Source organism: Cavia porcellus, unplaced genomic scaffold, assembly GCF_034190915.1.
Source record: "Cavia porcellus strain 051 isolate PalLab524CR breed Dunkin Hartley unplaced genomic scaffold, mCavPor4.1 scaffold_2, whole genome shotgun sequence".
Taxonomy (NCBI): domain Eukaryota; kingdom Metazoa; phylum Chordata; class Mammalia; order Rodentia; family Caviidae; genus Cavia; species Cavia porcellus.
This window is the reverse complement of record NW_026947485.1, coordinates 12,309,281-12,325,448: the sequence shown is the minus strand read 5'-3', so window position 1 is coordinate 12,325,448 and position 16,168 is coordinate 12,309,281. Positions and strand designations below refer to the sequence as shown.

The 16,168-nt window shown below is 39.5% G+C and overlaps 1 protein-coding gene across 1 annotated transcript in view; it reads left to right on the top strand.

The window, feature by feature from the left end:
- Positions 1–7: 7 nt before the first annotated feature.
- The window catches only part of Cog5 (component of oligomeric golgi complex 5), a 288,720-nt gene continuing 272,559 nt past the window's right edge, over positions 8–16,168 (top strand). The window contains exons 1-3 of the mRNA XM_013152408.3: positions 8–161; positions 10,225–10,364; positions 15,846–15,903. Of these exons, the coding sequence (XP_013007862.3) occupies positions 68–161; positions 10,225–10,364; positions 15,846–15,903 (292 nt within the window). The 5' untranslated portion in view covers positions 8–67. The remainder of the gene's footprint in view (positions 162–10,224; positions 10,365–15,845; positions 15,904–16,168) is intronic.

Genomic DNA, 16,168 nt, shown 5'->3' with positions numbered 1-16,168 from the left:
AGGATTTTGCGTCATCACCTGGGCGGGGCGTGCCGCCGCTGACGCCATCAGTTCGGCACCTGCCAACATGGAAGGTGGCGACGGCGGCGGCCCCGTGGCGGGCCTGGGGGCTCCGGGTTCTGGAGGGGCTGCAGCGACAGTGCGGGAGCTTCTGCAGGACGGTAAGGAGTCGGGGTCTGGCCAGGCCGTGGGCCTGGGAGGACTGTCCTGTACCGCGCCTGGGTCACCGTGGTGGACTCAACCCGTCGCTGTGCAGAAAGTTTATCGGTCTCGAAGTGACCACTCCCCTCCGACGGCCTCCGGGCATCCGGGTGCCTTGTTAGTAAGACGTGATCCCGGCGACTTCCACCCCCCTTCCGGCGCCCCCCACCTGCCCTGTGGTGGCTCTCGGTTTCAGCTTTGTCTCTCTCACGCCCCGGGCTTCCCTCAAGTTCCAGGACCCCGCGCCCAGTGGCCCGCGTTGGCTGCTCCCGCAGTTTGGGACGGAGGGCGCAGTATCGGGGGCTAAGAAGCGTGAGACAGAACAGACGGCACTTTCCAAAAAGAGGGGTTCGTTTGAAAGTACAGTTGGCTACGCCTCCGTTAACTTGTTGGGCTGCACAGGTATTACCTGTGGCTGGTTTTTTTCTTTTTTGATAAACAAGCAGTTATCCACAACAAAACATGGGGAGAGTTTAGAGTATTTGTTCAGGTTTTGATTTCCACTTAGGTCAAACTCAGGTCTCTTGAGAGTTTTGGAGAGGGCTTATTCCAAATAAATATGGTACACTTGAAAAGCAGATTCAATTGTATTAATCCATTTAACATGTCTTGAATGTTTTATTCAGAATAAAGTTAAAATTTCTAAGGTTAAACATAAGGTCCTTCTCGCTTGTTCTTAATTTTTCTTTGAAGGAACTCACATTGCACTTTGTATGAAGATCATTTGTGTAATTGGCTTAATCGCTTCTGCTATGTTGTAGGAAACTTTTGAGTGTTCCTAGCTGTATCTTGCATACAGTAGGCGCAGAATAAATGCACTTAAAGTAATTAAACATAACTGAAAGAAATACATGCAAACATTTGGAGACCGAAGTGGATTATAAGATATTGAAATAAAGTTCTAAATGATTTTTCTACTGAATATTATTGCCTTACTTGCCTTTTATGTGATCATTTATCTACTTTTCTTATAACTAATCGTGGTTTCTGAACTAGATTGTGTTGGATCTTTCAGTTAATGTCGCTAATGCACCTTTGTATCTAAATTATGTTTAACCAAGTTTTGAATGCTTGATAGGAGTGCATTTTCCACTTTTTAAGTAGTTCACCATTTAGCAGAGGAAATATTTTAATGCCATAAAGGTGCTATCAGAGAGGAGTACTAGCAGTATGTATAAAATGAAAGGATTAATGCAGATGGTAACTAGGGCTTGGAAAGTGTTTTGGGAGTTTCAAGAAAGCCTTTCTAGTAGAGTTCTTTTCTTCTTTTTTTTTTTCTCCAGTAGTGTGGACTGAACCTCCGGCCTTGGATGTGCTTGGCAAGCACTTTAGGACTGAGTTACATCCCTACCCCTTTTAAATTTGATTTTGGTACAAAGTCTCACTAAATTGCCAAGCTGACCTCAAACTTGGTTCTTAGTTCTTCTGCCTTAGTCTCTTGAGTGGCTGGGGTCTACAAGTCTTTATCATCAAGCCTGACTAGGAGCTAGTTTTGAAGTGTAACTAGCATTTTCCCAGGTAAACAAGTGAAAGGTAACAATGAGTATGTTTCACTAGGATGTATTCCAGGAATTAGTTTTTGGAGGGTATGTAGTCCTTATTTATGCCTTTTATATTTTCCTGTATACCTTTGACATTTTCCGTTGTGACTATTTAAATCTTTTTAATCCTGTATAAATCTCTTCCTTCACACTCAACAGGTGATGGTCAGATTTCCTAAAACAAATAAAAAACCCACAACAGAAAAACCAGAATATATCAGATGTGAAATTTTTTTATTTTCCACCATCAAATCTTTGAACTTAATCTGTGCCTAATACTATTCCCTTACCCTGATTATTCACCAATAGAAGTGGAGTCTCTGGTCCTTGCAAGGCTAATGCACCTCTGAATTTTCTTTCTGTCTCCTCAGGTATCCATTTGCTTTTTTTTTGTTTTTGTCTTTTTCCTTTTTATTGGTACCGGGGATCGAACTCATAACTGCCTGCTTGCAAGGCAGGCGCTTATGCCGCTGAGCTAAATCCCCAGCCCCCTATCCATTTGCTTTTATTCTGTGCCATTGAAATCACTTTGCCAAAATTTCCAACAACTTCCTGGTGATAAATCAAATGGACACTTTAGTCCTTGTTTGAACTTGTGAAGGGTTTGGCTGCTTTCTTGATTATGTCTTATGGCTTCTGTGCTCTTTAAAATTTTAATTCCCGATTCTATAGGTACTTTTTTTAAAGTTTCCTATAGGTGCTTATCAGTTCACTATGCCTCTAGTTCAGTAGTCTCCCCCTGTATCCTCCAAAATACCTGACGGATTAACCATTTCTTTCTTTCTTTTTTTTTTTTTTTTGTCTTTTTCATTTTTATCGGTACCAGGGATCGAACTCACGACCGCCTGCTTGCAAGGCAAGTGCTTATGCTGCTGAGCTAAATCCCCAGCCCCAGGATTAACCATTTCTATCACTGTGATTCACTGTGTCTGAGGATGATAGGATTGATAGGGTCTGTGAGTAGATGCATAGTGTGAAAATATGTGAAGTGCTTGATGTACTTTCTACAGGAATGAGAAGCCACGACACAGAAATACTGACTTGGCTCTTTAAGGGATGTCAGTTCTCAAATGCTAAATCCAATACTAGCATTCAGCTTTCGTGTTGTTTCCTTTGTTAAGAGATCTTTGACACACTGACCTCCTATGTTCTTTAAACTGTTTCTGTTCTTTGTGTTAGCCATTATGTTAGTCACCATTTTTTTGTTGCCAGGACAACATACTTGACATACACAGTTTCGGATGTTTTCAAAGGTTTCAGTGTATAGCTGGCTACAAGGCAGAAACATGGGAATAGTGTAAGGTAGAGAATTCCTCACCTTCCGGGAGTCAGGAAGCAGGAAAAAGCGCAGCCAGAGGAGAGTTACCGGCACACCTCCGGGTAACCTCCTTCCTCCACTCCCCTCCTCCTCCTAATAGCACATTCAGCCATGAATTGTTCAGTGGACTAGTCCATCCTAATACTTGATTCTTTGGGAGGCAGCTTATACTTAAACCATAACAGCAATTATTCTTCTTACTTTGCCTCTGAGCATCTTTAGTCTCTGATTGCTTTTTTTTATCCCCAAATTTTTGGAGTTTACTTGTACCTGGCTTCTAAATTCTTACCTTCCCTATTACTACTTTGTGTATATGTATGCACACTTTAAAATTTCTTCCTAATTCACCTAGTATTAATGTGGGTGTGATTTTTTTTTTTTTTTAAATTTTCCTTGAGACAGGTTCTTGCTAACTAGCTCAGGCTGGCTTTGAACGCCCCATCCTCTGCCACCACACCCAGCTCATGGGTATGGTTTCAGTATGATCCTTACTGGTTTTCTGAACTATAAAACTGTGTTTTTACCATTGTACTGGAATTTTAATCTTCCTAATGGACAAATAATACTAGTTTTTCCCATAAAAAGTGACATTTGGGCTTGGCAAGCTGCTCCTGCCTCAGTGGGAGAACCATCAGTGACTCCTGAGATCTGTGCCATGTTGGAACTTAGGGCACTAGGAAATCAAGCAACTAACTCTCCCCCCTGGTAAGTGATAGTTAGCCTACCACCAGCGCAAGGGTTGAGAATCAAACATATCCACCACCCCCCATTATCAAATGGGACCCAGAAATCTGAGCATCTCTTGGGAGATTGACCATATGCAGTATAGCAAATAAGGGGGATTTCCTTCTACCATCTCTTTGAAGGCAAATATTTTTACCACTGTTTTGCTTTGATTAATGATATTCTATGCAATATTCTGTTTGATAAGTTCTATAATGTTCTGTATCTCATTTCATTTTGTTATACGTGATTGAAAGAACAACTGTTGTGAAGACAGTGAGATATACTGTGGTACCTATTACTGTTATCCCAGTAATCTGCTGTGAGGTTCTGTACCAGTTTCACTACAGTGTCTAAATTGGCTTTGTCTGTCTTCTTCTGTTGTATCTCACTACCTTCAAAATAATAAAAAAATTTTAAAAATTTCCCCATAAAAATTTGAGGTGATATATATGATAATGAGCTCAATTTAATCATATCACAATGTATGCATGTATCAATGTCACATTGTACACCATAAAACATACACTGCTCGTTTGTTAAAAAAAAGTGACATTTGAAAAAGTAGAACAAGTTCTACTAACCAACAAAATAATTTTTTTCCACTCTAATCTTTTCCTCTGGTAGTCTGTTACCACTCATGAATTACACATGCTTATGGTTCAGTAGATTACAAGTTTCTTGGAAGTAGAGGTTTGTTCAAGTTCATTTTTGGTATCGGGGATTGAACTTAAGACCTTGTGCTTGCCAGGCAGGTACTGTGCTGCTGAGCTACATCCCCAGCCAAGCAAGTGCACTTTTATGTATTTAGTGCCTAGTGGCCTAGCTTAGTGCACAACTGAATTCCCTATTATCAATAAGTTAATCAAGAAACTTGGTAATCAGTATTAACTTGGTCTAACTAATCATCTATTTTCAACTTAAGCCCTATGCATTATGCTGCATCTGGATATTCATCAGATTTGTCCTTTCTTGATCTTTCTTTCTTTCTTTCTTTCTTTCTTTCTTTCTTTTTTGGTACCAGGAATTGAATTCATGACCTCATGCTTGCTAGGAAGGCACTTATGCCGCTGAACTAAATTCCTGACCCCTGAAGTCAGTATTCTTATTTGTCAAAGTATGTCGTGGCATTTGTCTTAATGCAAAATATATACATAGCAATATGAGGGATTTTTTTAGGTAGATTTATAGGATCAGAAGAGAAGGAGTCAAGAGTGACATTTTCTGGAATCAGGTAGAAAACCCAAAATGGCCATCTGGGAGTCGGAGAGCTGGAGGATCCGCAGCAGTTGAAGGTTGAAGGCCTAGGGTACTTTGATTTGCAATCACCAGAGGGAGTCTGTATTAAAAAGCTGGACTCTGTGCTGGAAACCTGAAGGAGCTGGTGACCAGCTTCTGAATGCAGTGGTGAGGACCAGAGCTCCTCTGAAGAAAAAGGGCAGACTTCTGCCTCCTTTCCTTTTATTCCATCGAGGCTAAAAGCATGGGTGCTCCCCACAGCCAGGATTGCATTTTCCTTCCTCATTTTATGGCCTACATGTCAGTCATCCACAGACACAACCAGAACTTCACCAGTCCGCTAGGTGGGGTCACTCATGTCCGTATATCAAATTTAATGATCACAGCATTGCTGCTGCTAAACTGTCCTTGTTCTTGGAATGGCCTCCATTTTGTCTGGCAGGATTCCTAATTCTCAGAACCAATTGGCAGATTGGAAGGAACTGTTCACAGAATTAAGGCCAAAGTAGTAATATCCTCCTATTTTTACTCCATTTTGAGAATAATAAAGGTTGAATTTGCCTTTAGCAGAATGACATATACATTAATTCACCAAATATTGAGTACCTGCCATGTGTCTGATATTGTGCAAGCCCTCAGGGATATGGCCGTAAACAAAGACCTTGCCCTGTTACATATACCATAGTGAATAATGGAAGTATTCTTATAAATGCTCTGTTTTGCTTGTTTTGTAAGCTCTGACAGGTCACCTTATCTGTATCTAACATATGCTTAGGAGGTTGTGTAATGTACTGTACCTACCTTAAGCTCAGTTCTGTATATGTGTCTCTCCCCGTCCACCTGTACCAGGGATTGAACTCAGGGTTTCAGGCTTGCCAGGCAGGTACTGTGCCACTGAGCTGCATCCCTGGCCCCCATATATCTGTTTTTAGCTTTTAATTCTCTGCCTTTTTTTCACTGAGATTTGTAGATTTCTTATACAAAGATACGTTTTTAGCATGTAGCACCATTGTACATATATTAACCATAAACCCCAATTTTCAACAGCATTTATAAGTTTGCCTAATTTCATTAAAATTTTAGATTCATATTATTGTCTAACAAAAAATATTTGGACATTGGTTTAGTGATATCTGAGGCTATAATTTGTCCATTTATAGATTCTTTCATTTCATATGTTTGCAATGTGTAATTAACTTGTTTTGGGGGAATTGGTGTATAAATATAGCTTGATTAGTTTTGATCCCTCCCACTCTCTTCTGTCCCTTCTTCCCCCAGCCACTTCCCCATTTCCAAAATGTCTGTTTCTTGCCATCTCTTATTTTACTCTTTATATTTTGGATTTCTCATATTAGACAAACTGTACAATACTTAACCATCTGTGATTTATTTTACTTAAAGTTATAATCTCACCTGGGCATGATATCACACATCTGTGGTCCCAGAATTTGGGAGGCTGACGCAGGATGGTTGCTTCTAGTTCAAGGCCAGCTTGGTCTACATAGTGAGTTCAAGACTAGCCTGAACTACATGGTGAGACTGTCACGAAATACAAAACAGTAACAAAAAAGATTATAGTCTCAAGATCCATTCATTTTCCTAAGTGACTCAAATTTATCCTTCTTTGAGGGTAATATTCCATTGTGTATATATACCACATTTATATATCACTCATCTCTTGTTGGGCTTCCAGGCTGTTTCCATATTAACTATTGTGAACTGCATTGGTCTAAATATTGGTAGGCATATATCACAAGTTTGGTGTCTTCAGCTCTTTCAGGAAGTTACCCAGGCGAAATATAGATGGGTCAAATGGAATTTCTAGTTCTAGTTTTTGAGAAGTTTTCATACTAACATCCATAGTGGTTGTACTAGTTTACTTTCCTACCAATAGTGTAGAGCCCCCCCCCCACGTATTTGTATGTGTATGTATGTGTGTGTGTCCTTGAGAATAGCCATTCTTTCTGGAGTAAGATGGACTCTAAGAGTTACTTTGATTTGCATTTCCTTAATGACCAAAAATGTTGAACAGTTTTTCATGTGCTTTATGTCCCATAGTACTACTATTTTCGAGAAGTGTTTTTCATTTCATTTGCCCATTTTTTTTTTTTTTAATCGGTACCAGGGATCGAACTCATGACCACCTGCTTGTAAGGCAGGTGCTTATGCCGCTGAGCTAAATCTCCAGCCCCCATTTGCCCATTTTTTAAATTGGGTCATTTGTGCTTCAGGATCTGATTTTTCTTGAGTTCTTTATGTATTCTCGATATCAGTTCTGTGTCAGAAGAGTAGCCACAAGTTTTTTTTTACCTTTTGTGTATTATCTCTTCATACTGTTTTCTTTGCTGTGCAGCAGTTTAATCCCACTCGCTGTTTTTTAGTATTATTTCTTGTGTGATTGGAGTTCTGTTCAAGAAGTCTTGCCTAGGCCTATGTCTTAAAATGCCTTCTCTTTTCAGCAGATTCAGCATACCTTTTTTTTTTTTTTTAAATCTAGGTCTTTGATCCATTTTGTTTTGATTTTAGTATGTGATGAAAGCTATAGGTCTAGATTCAGACTTCTGCACATGAAAAATCAGTTTTCCCAGCAACATCTTTTAAAGAAACTTCCTTTTCTCCAGTATTTGTTTTTAGTGTCTTTGTCAAAGATCACATGGCATGGCTAAAGGTAGATAGGGCTGTTTCTTTGTCCCCTGTTCCATGAGTCTGTATGTCTATGTTTTGTGCCAATAGTGTGTTTATTGCCATAGCTATTGCTGTATTGCTATTGCTATAGCTTTGTAGTGTAACTTGTAATCCAGGACGATAATGCTTTGCTCTTTTTTGCTTAGAATTGCTTTGGCGTTCTGAGTCTCTTCCAATTCCATGTAAATTTTAAGAATTTTAAGTTCTGTGAACATTACTGTTGGCATTTTAATTGGAATTGATTAAATTTATACATTATTTTTGATATTATGGCCATTTTGACAATATGGATTCTGCCTTTTCAGGATGGGATGCTCTCTCTCATCAGAGTAGTGTAATTTTTGTTATAGAGGTCTTTCCTTTCTAGGGTCCTTGTTAGGTTGATTTCTAGATTTTTGTTTCTTGAAACTACTGTGAATAAATAGGATTGTTTTCCTGATTTTTTTCTTGGTGAGTTCATTATTGGTGTACAGGAATGTATTAAGTTTTGTATGCTGATTTTTGTACCCTGCCACTTTGCTAAGTTTATCAGCTCTAAGAGTCTCCTTGTGGAGTTTTTTTGGGTAAAGGTTCATATTATCTGCAAATAAAGACAATTTGACTTCTTCCTTTCTTAGTTACATCTTTTTTCTTTCTCTTTCTGAATTGCTCTGGCTAAAGTTTTGTGTACTGTATTGAACAGGAGTAGGAGGAATGGACATCCTTGTCTTGCTTCTATTTTGCAAGGAAAGTTTGTAGTTTGTGTTGTACCTCCAAAATGAGATCCCCAAATGTTGTTCAAAACGAGACAAGATATCTTTGAAGAAAAAGAAGTGGTTTATTTTAGCTCCCAGCGACACAGGGAGCAGTGTAGCCTGACAACCTCTGCGTGCCGAGATGGGGCGGGGGCTCAGCTTTTATTGGCAAAAACCACAGAATAGGGTGGAGGTTCGCAGGACAGAGTGGGAGTCCCGGGAGTTTTACAAGGGACGTGTGGAGCACAGTGATCTCAGAAAACGGGGTGTTGGGCTGCGTTGGACTGAGGGCTAGGTGCAGAATGTTTCTAGGATAAAAGGGGTGGGGGAGGTACAACGCTGGTGGTTAACTTAGCTATATGAGCCCAGCTAAGAAGGAACAGAAAAAATGGGGATGGGCGACGCATACAGAACAGGAACACAGCGTGGAGTGATCTGTGGAAAATCACAGGGTATAACAGTTTGCTCCCATTTAGTGTGATGTTAGCTATGGGTTTGCATAAATGGCTTTTGTCAGTTTGAGGTAACATCCTTCATTTTTTCAGTTTTTTATTATAAAAGGATGTTGGATTTTGTCAAAGACATTGGATATGATAATCCTGTGATTTTTAAAAATTCTTAATTCTATGTATGTGATATATTAATTTATGTTGTCCCGTCTGTACATTCCTGGGATGAAGCTGACTTGCACTCTGGCAGTATCGTGTTGATGATTTTTGCATCTATGTCATCAAGGACATTGGCTTTTAGGTTTTTGGTTGTCATTTGGTATCAGGATAATGCTGCCTTCAGAGAATTACTTTGGCAATGCTCCTTCCCTTTCAGTTTTACAGAAGAGTTGTTGGAGTATTGGTGTGAGGTCTCTGAGGTTCCAATAAAATTCAGTGGTGAACTTACCAGATTCTGGGCTTTGCTGAGTAGTTTTTGTTACTATTAGGCCGTAAATATTATGACTAGTTTTTCTGTTGTGTTCTTCCTGGTGTGACCTTGTTTTCTTGGGATGAATGCTGTGATAGTAATTGTGTTTTCCTTCATTTTAGTTGTGTATAAAAGTAAGCATTTAGCAGCATAGCAGGGTAGTTCAGAGTATGGGCTCTGCAGTTAGACCTCCTAGTTTGAAGGCCCAGACAGTGGCACTCATTCGACAAGTTGCCTGCCCTATTAGCGCTTGTTGCTTATGTATGAATTGAGCATAGTTCCTGCAAGGTAGTGTGTTGGGAGCCGCGGCCGACACCGGTCGCCTTACTTGGCGGACGTAGGGCCTGTGGGTGGGAGCGGAGCCTGAGCTAGATTGCCCCTCCCATCGAGTGAGCCAAGTTGGCGCCTGCTTCCTGCCCCCTGATTGCGCTGGCCACTTAACCCGCTCGGAAGCACAGAGAGAGATAGAGAAAGTCCACCGGCGAGAAAGGGCTGGTGACAGAGCGGAGGCCTTGCGGGGCCCACGCGGAGACAAATAAAGGCAAGGTTGCACACCGCCAGACTTTGTCGTGTGTCTTTCCTGCCGGCCAGGAGCGACCCCGACAGTAGTGTGCAGATTGAATGAATGCATGTAAAGTGCTTGGGCCAGTGCCTGCACATAGTGAACTTGCCATTGAAAGCCACTTTTTTTTTTTTTTTTTTTTGCTTTCTGTACTTCTTTCTTGTTACTGTGGCAAGCATTCACAATAGTTGTCAGTGCTTAGAAAGATGATAAAATATGTTCAGTATGATTGTGATTGTTTTGTTGTTTAGTAGCTGGTTTGCTACTGGGTAATTAAGAAATTTTCCTTATTTTTTCCCCTAGAGTGTTATCGTGACTTTTTAAATGAAGACTTTGATGTAAAGACTTACACTTCTCAATCTATTCATCAAGCTGTAATTGCTGAACAACTAGCAAAACTTGCCCAAGGAATCAGTCAGTTGGATAAAGAACTACACCTGCAGGTAATTCTAATCTTCTAGATCATGCAAATTATTCAGCCTAAAGAGATAATTTAGCCTTTTTGTAATCTTAATGTTAAATCTAATTGTGTATTTACATGAATAAATGCATGACTTACCAATGTGACATTTTCTGAACTACATTTTTGCAGTTTTCCGTAAACCACATTTTGTTAGTTGACTATATTTTCTTCTCCAAAATCTTTTATTTATTCTTACTGCTTACTACCGAAGTTGGTGAGCAGTGAATATAGAGTGCAAAAGAAGGTCTTAGATAAAGATAATAGAAAATGGAATTTTGGAAGTAGAACAGTGTGAATAAGACAACTGGGATGTTATATTGGTAGTTTATACTTTGTCAGCACAAAGTGTAACATTTGCTGAAATAATAGAAAGTGGGGGACGGTGAGTCCATGCTCTTTGCCCCTGCCCCTCTATTCCATCTCAGAGGGTGGCCTGCTGGAGGACACCGAGTTCGTGCTCTGTATCCTTCCATTCCGTCTTGAAGGGTGGTGGAAGGCTGTCCAGCGAGCAGACAGTAAGTCTGCACTCTGGGTCTCCATTCCATCCCGGAGGGTGGACTGGTTTGAAGTTAGTGAGTTTGTGATCTGTGCCTCACCCATTGCATCCTGGAGGGTGAGCTGGCTGTAAGAATGTAAGACTGAAGACCCAGGACAACAGCCTGGTTCACAGATGCACACACTTCTGATGGGTGAAGTAATTACTGAGGCCAGTAACATGGAAGCATTTGAAGCAGCAGCGAGGAGCCCGCAAGTTGGTCTCAGAGAACTCTACTAACAGGAGACCAGTCCCAGCCCCCACATCCAGAGGCCAAGATCAGGTTCATACCCAACACATTTCTAGGATGCAGCATGGACATTAGCACAGAACTGTAAATAGCAGAAGAAGAAACTGAACATAGATACTGCTGGAGCCTGTTATAGCCATCAGGAACCAGTAGCCAGGTCCACTGGGGAGAACCAGCTGGCCTTGCCATGCACCTGCCACCATTGGGGGAACCTCAGAGTAGCTGTGCATGTCTGGAGAAGCCAGCCTTGCACCCCAGTGCTGCCCTGGGAACCTAGGATAGGAGAAACCCATGTGCTTGACCCATTGTCCTACGCTGTGGATGGACAGCCAACATGGGAAGTTCCTGGGGTGCAACAACCCACTTGTCTGGAAGAACCCAGAAAAATGTCAAGACAAAGAAACAAAAGGCAGTCTCTGGCCTCCAACCCATGCAGAGCAAGGCCAGATGTAAATATGAAAGAGATTGGAAGTCACATACCTTAAGTTTCTGAAATAATGGCAACTGAAGTAAAGAGACAACTTCGTGAGGCTATAAAAGAAATTAGATAAAAAATGTGACCTCAGGTAAAGAAGAAATGAAAAACATAATAAAAGGATTAGATATGCTGAGCATATCTAAAGAAGACATGGATTAAAAAATAGAGGAGCATAGGAAAATGAGGGAAACAATATGAGAACGAACAATATGAGAGAGACAGAATACGTAAAACAGATTCATAGAGCTATCCAGGAAATTAAGAACTGTATTGAAAGCTGGCAAAACCACTTGAAAGAAACTGAAGAACTTTCAGACCTTGTAGACAGATTTGCAGCTAATGACTATTAAAGGAAAGATCTCTTAAAAATAACAAGGAACCAGGAAATAACAACAGTTCAACAGCTGCAAGATGACGCACAGAAAAATAACTTAAGAGTGGTAAGTGTCAATGAAAAAACAGGGATCAACAAATGAAATAAAAAAGCTATTTACAGAAAACTTCGCAAGCATGGGAAAAAGACCTGACGTGGCAGTTAAGTGAGGCATATAGAACTCCAGCTAGCTATAAACAAAATAAATCTATACTCAGACATACAATAATCAAGATCCCAGAAATTCAGAATAAGAACAGGATACTAAAAGCTGTTAGAAAAAAGAAACATCATCTATAAAGGAAAACCCATCAGAATCACGACAGACTTGTTAACATAAACCATCAAGTCAAGAAGAACTTGGACTGACTTATTTCAAGTCCTTAAAGAAAACAGCTTCCAGCTAAATTGTTGTACCCTGCAAAACTAACTTTCAAAATTAATAGAGAAACAAGATACTTCCCAACTGAAGGAATTTGTGATCACCAAACCAACTCTACAAAGAATACTAAAGGACATTCTAGAGAGAGACAAACATGACCACAGTTCTAAGAATAGCAGCAGAGGGGGATGGCTAAGCAGGGCAAGCAGTTGAATGGAGGGGAAAATTAGGGAGCCAGTGGCAGGAAGATAGCAAGGCAGAGGTGAGCCAGTACATGTTGGCCATAACCATTAATGTAGATGACCTCAGTTTACCAATAAAACGAAACATAGGCAGAGTGGTTTAGGAGACAGGATCTATCAATATGCTTTATATAAGAAGCGCATTTAACTCGAAAGGAAATTCATAGAGTGAAAGTCAAAGGAGAGAGAACAATGCTCCATGTTGCAGGAAATAAAAGGAGGGGTAGCTTGCCCATCAATTGCAGAATGGATAAGAAAGATACAGCATTTTTATATAGGTGGAAAGCTACTCAGCTATAAAGATATCCTCGAGGCTCTTGTAGGTAAATGGATACAACTTGAGATCATGCTCATGGGTGAAATGGTTCAGAGTCACATGGGTGAATATTGTGTTGTCTCCCTAGTATAAGAGACAGAGTGAGTGAGATCCAAAATGTACAGTGGATATTGTGAAAATGAAACGGGGGAGGCATCTGAAAAGGGAAGGCAGTAGCCATTGTTAATTTCCTATTATCTTGTTTTGAAGCTATGCATTGTTTTCATTGTTCTGTTTTGGTTGGTTTTATTCTGTTTGATTTTATTATATCACATAGTGTGGGCAGCTATTTCAAAGATAACAAAATATATTATGGTAGCTAATGTTGATTTCCAGTTATCTTGTTTTGAATCCCTATATTGCTTTTATTGTTTTGTATTGGTTGGTTTTATTCTGTTTCGTTTTATTTGATTTTATTATATTTGACGGTATAGGCAGCTGCTTTGAAGATAACAAGAGGCATTATGGTAGTTATTGTTGATTACCTATTGTCTTGTTTTGAAGTCTGTATCATGTTCTGTTTTGTCTTGATTGCTCAATTCTGTTTTGTTTGATTTGGTCTTATTCTCTTCAAAATTAAAAAAAGGTTGATAAATGGGATGGGTTGAACAAATGATGTTTATTGACTTTCATATCACTTAATGTCTTTGAGTCTTACTTTTTTATTTTTATTTATATGGGCTGGAATGACTTAAGAGGAGTTTGCAGTACAGAATCTTGATACTCCATATTCTATGTTTTTGTAATTTTTAATACTGGTTGGTTTCATGATATACTTTGTGGTCATGAATTTTGTCTGAGTAGTAAATAGTTCAGTGAATAACAAATGCACTAATAAATACTTACCAGGAAACCTGGATTTGGTATGTTATGAGTTTTGTGTCTTATTTATTTTTCAATCAATTAAAACTGCAGTTTACAAGGATTGGGATGATTTCCAAGATCACTTTAACTTAAAAATTCTAATTAAACATTAAAGTTCATTATTTTATTGACACATATTTAGAAGACATTTTAATTGCCAGGCTTTGGTTAGGTTATAAAGATAATAGAACATATTAATAGATTCTGATCAGTGGCAGATAAAGACAAAAATAATAGCTGCCAAATGTATGATTTAAATATAGAAATGCAAGGTGTTTGTGGGAGCGGGTGAGAATTCTGCTGGGTATTCTCGGGGTGGCTTTTTGCAAGAACTACTCGAAATTATTTCTGTTATTTTGAACTTATTTTTTTCCTTATTCTTTGAGTGTAGTACCTTCTCTACAGGTATCATTAGTACTATAAAATTTATTTACTCTCTCCCTGATGATGGAAGCAGTTTATATTTACAGTAGTGTAGATTGCGAAGTAGAGAAAGCCGAAACTTGTGTGAGAAGTGAACTTGCCATAATTTTCTATGGAAGCAAAATTAGGATAATGTTACCTAATAAAATACAATAAAAATTTAAAGAGTGAGATTAAAAGTGAAAAGATTTACTCAGAGCTTACTACAGGAACTAGAAACCATTTTAGGTGTTTAAAACAAAGATATTTAGTGAAGAGCACTGCACGCTTGTGAAATTGTTGAGGACAAAGTCAAGGGATTGAGTTGAAGCACCACTGATGATGGTGGAGGCTACAGGCTTGTGCAGTCTCCTCTGGTGCATCGCTGAAGCTCTGCTTTGAATTCCTGAGAGTGGATGCTGGAATGGTGAATGTGGCTCTTTCAGCTGTCTCTAAAGCCTCATGACTTCAAATCTTGCTTAGTAGTCAGAACAGAAACAGGAAAACAGCCTTCATCTTTCTTCTGTTTCTTACATCTCTTAAAAGTTTATCTGGTTCGCTGCAAGAGTCTATGACAGTAGAAGTCTTTTCAACCTTTCCACAGGCTTTTAACTCTTAACCTCTTTTATTTTGTTAAAACCATTCCCATTGCCCTAATTTTGGTGAAAATGTCAGTCTTTTACAGGGAGGAGGATTTGTTGTGACAATAGGTAACTGAAAGCAGGGAGATGTTCAGAGATAGAGGAGTGCTGAATGCTTTATCTTTCCAGATTAGGATGTGGCCTTGGTGCTGATGAATTAAGTTCAAGAACCAAGGGAACTTAAACATTTCTTAAAGGAAAAGCAAATAGCATGTCAAGATTTGACTGATTTTTCCATTTCTGGCAGGCTTCCACTTACTTATCTCATTAGGAAAGCAGGGGGCTTGCTATGACCTGAAAGTTTGTTCCCCTCAAATGCATATCCTGAAATTTAATTCTCAATGTGATAGTATTAAGAGGTGGAGCTGGGTGAGGTGATGCTTGCAGTCTAACATTCTGGAAGGCTGAGGCAGGAGGACTGTACATTCAAGCCCAGCCCTGGCAACTTAGTCACCTAGTGAGATCCCATCTCAAAAATAACAAAAGGGCTGGAGATGTACCTCAGGGCAAAGGCCCTAAATTTATTTCCCAGTACTGGAGATAAAAACAGGTGGAGCTTTTGGCATGTGATTAGCACCTTTGTTAGAGGTCCAAGGGGGTTTGTTCATCTTCCCGCCATGTGAGAACACACAGAAGGCACCATTTATGGTGAAAATGTTTGCTTATTAGATACTGAATTTGCTAGCACCTTAATGTTGTACTTTCTCCTTCCAGACTTTTGGGTAATAAATCTCCATTTATAAATTATCTAGGCGATAGGGTTTTGTTTTAGTAGCCCAGATTGGGCTAAAGTAAGGCTATGTTGAACTGTAAATGTGTGTATGTGTTCCTGTTAATTACTCATCTCAAGCATACCTTTTGTATTACTACATGTCTCCTTTATACACCAAGTAAGACCTTTAATTCTACTCCATTGGTACAGAAAAAAGCGCTTAGTAGTGAATCAGTAAATGCTGATTATTCATTCTTGATTTTCAGGTTGTTGCAAGACATGAAGATTTACTTGCTCAAGCTACTGGGATTGAGTCTTTGGAAGGTACAGTTTTTTTTTTTAACAATGACAGATTAAATAGAGCTATATAAGAGATTGGCAAGCTTTTTTGTTGGGCATCAGATTGTGAATATTTTTAGATTTTGAGGTATGTTGGTTAATTTTCTCTTGTTGCTGGGACAAAATACCTGACATCCAAAATTAAGGAAGGGAAGGTTTATTTAGCTCACAGTTTGTGGTGGTTTCAGTACCTAATCGTCTGGCTCCAAGGCAGGGTGGCATGGCACAGAGGTAATAGTTTAAGGCAACA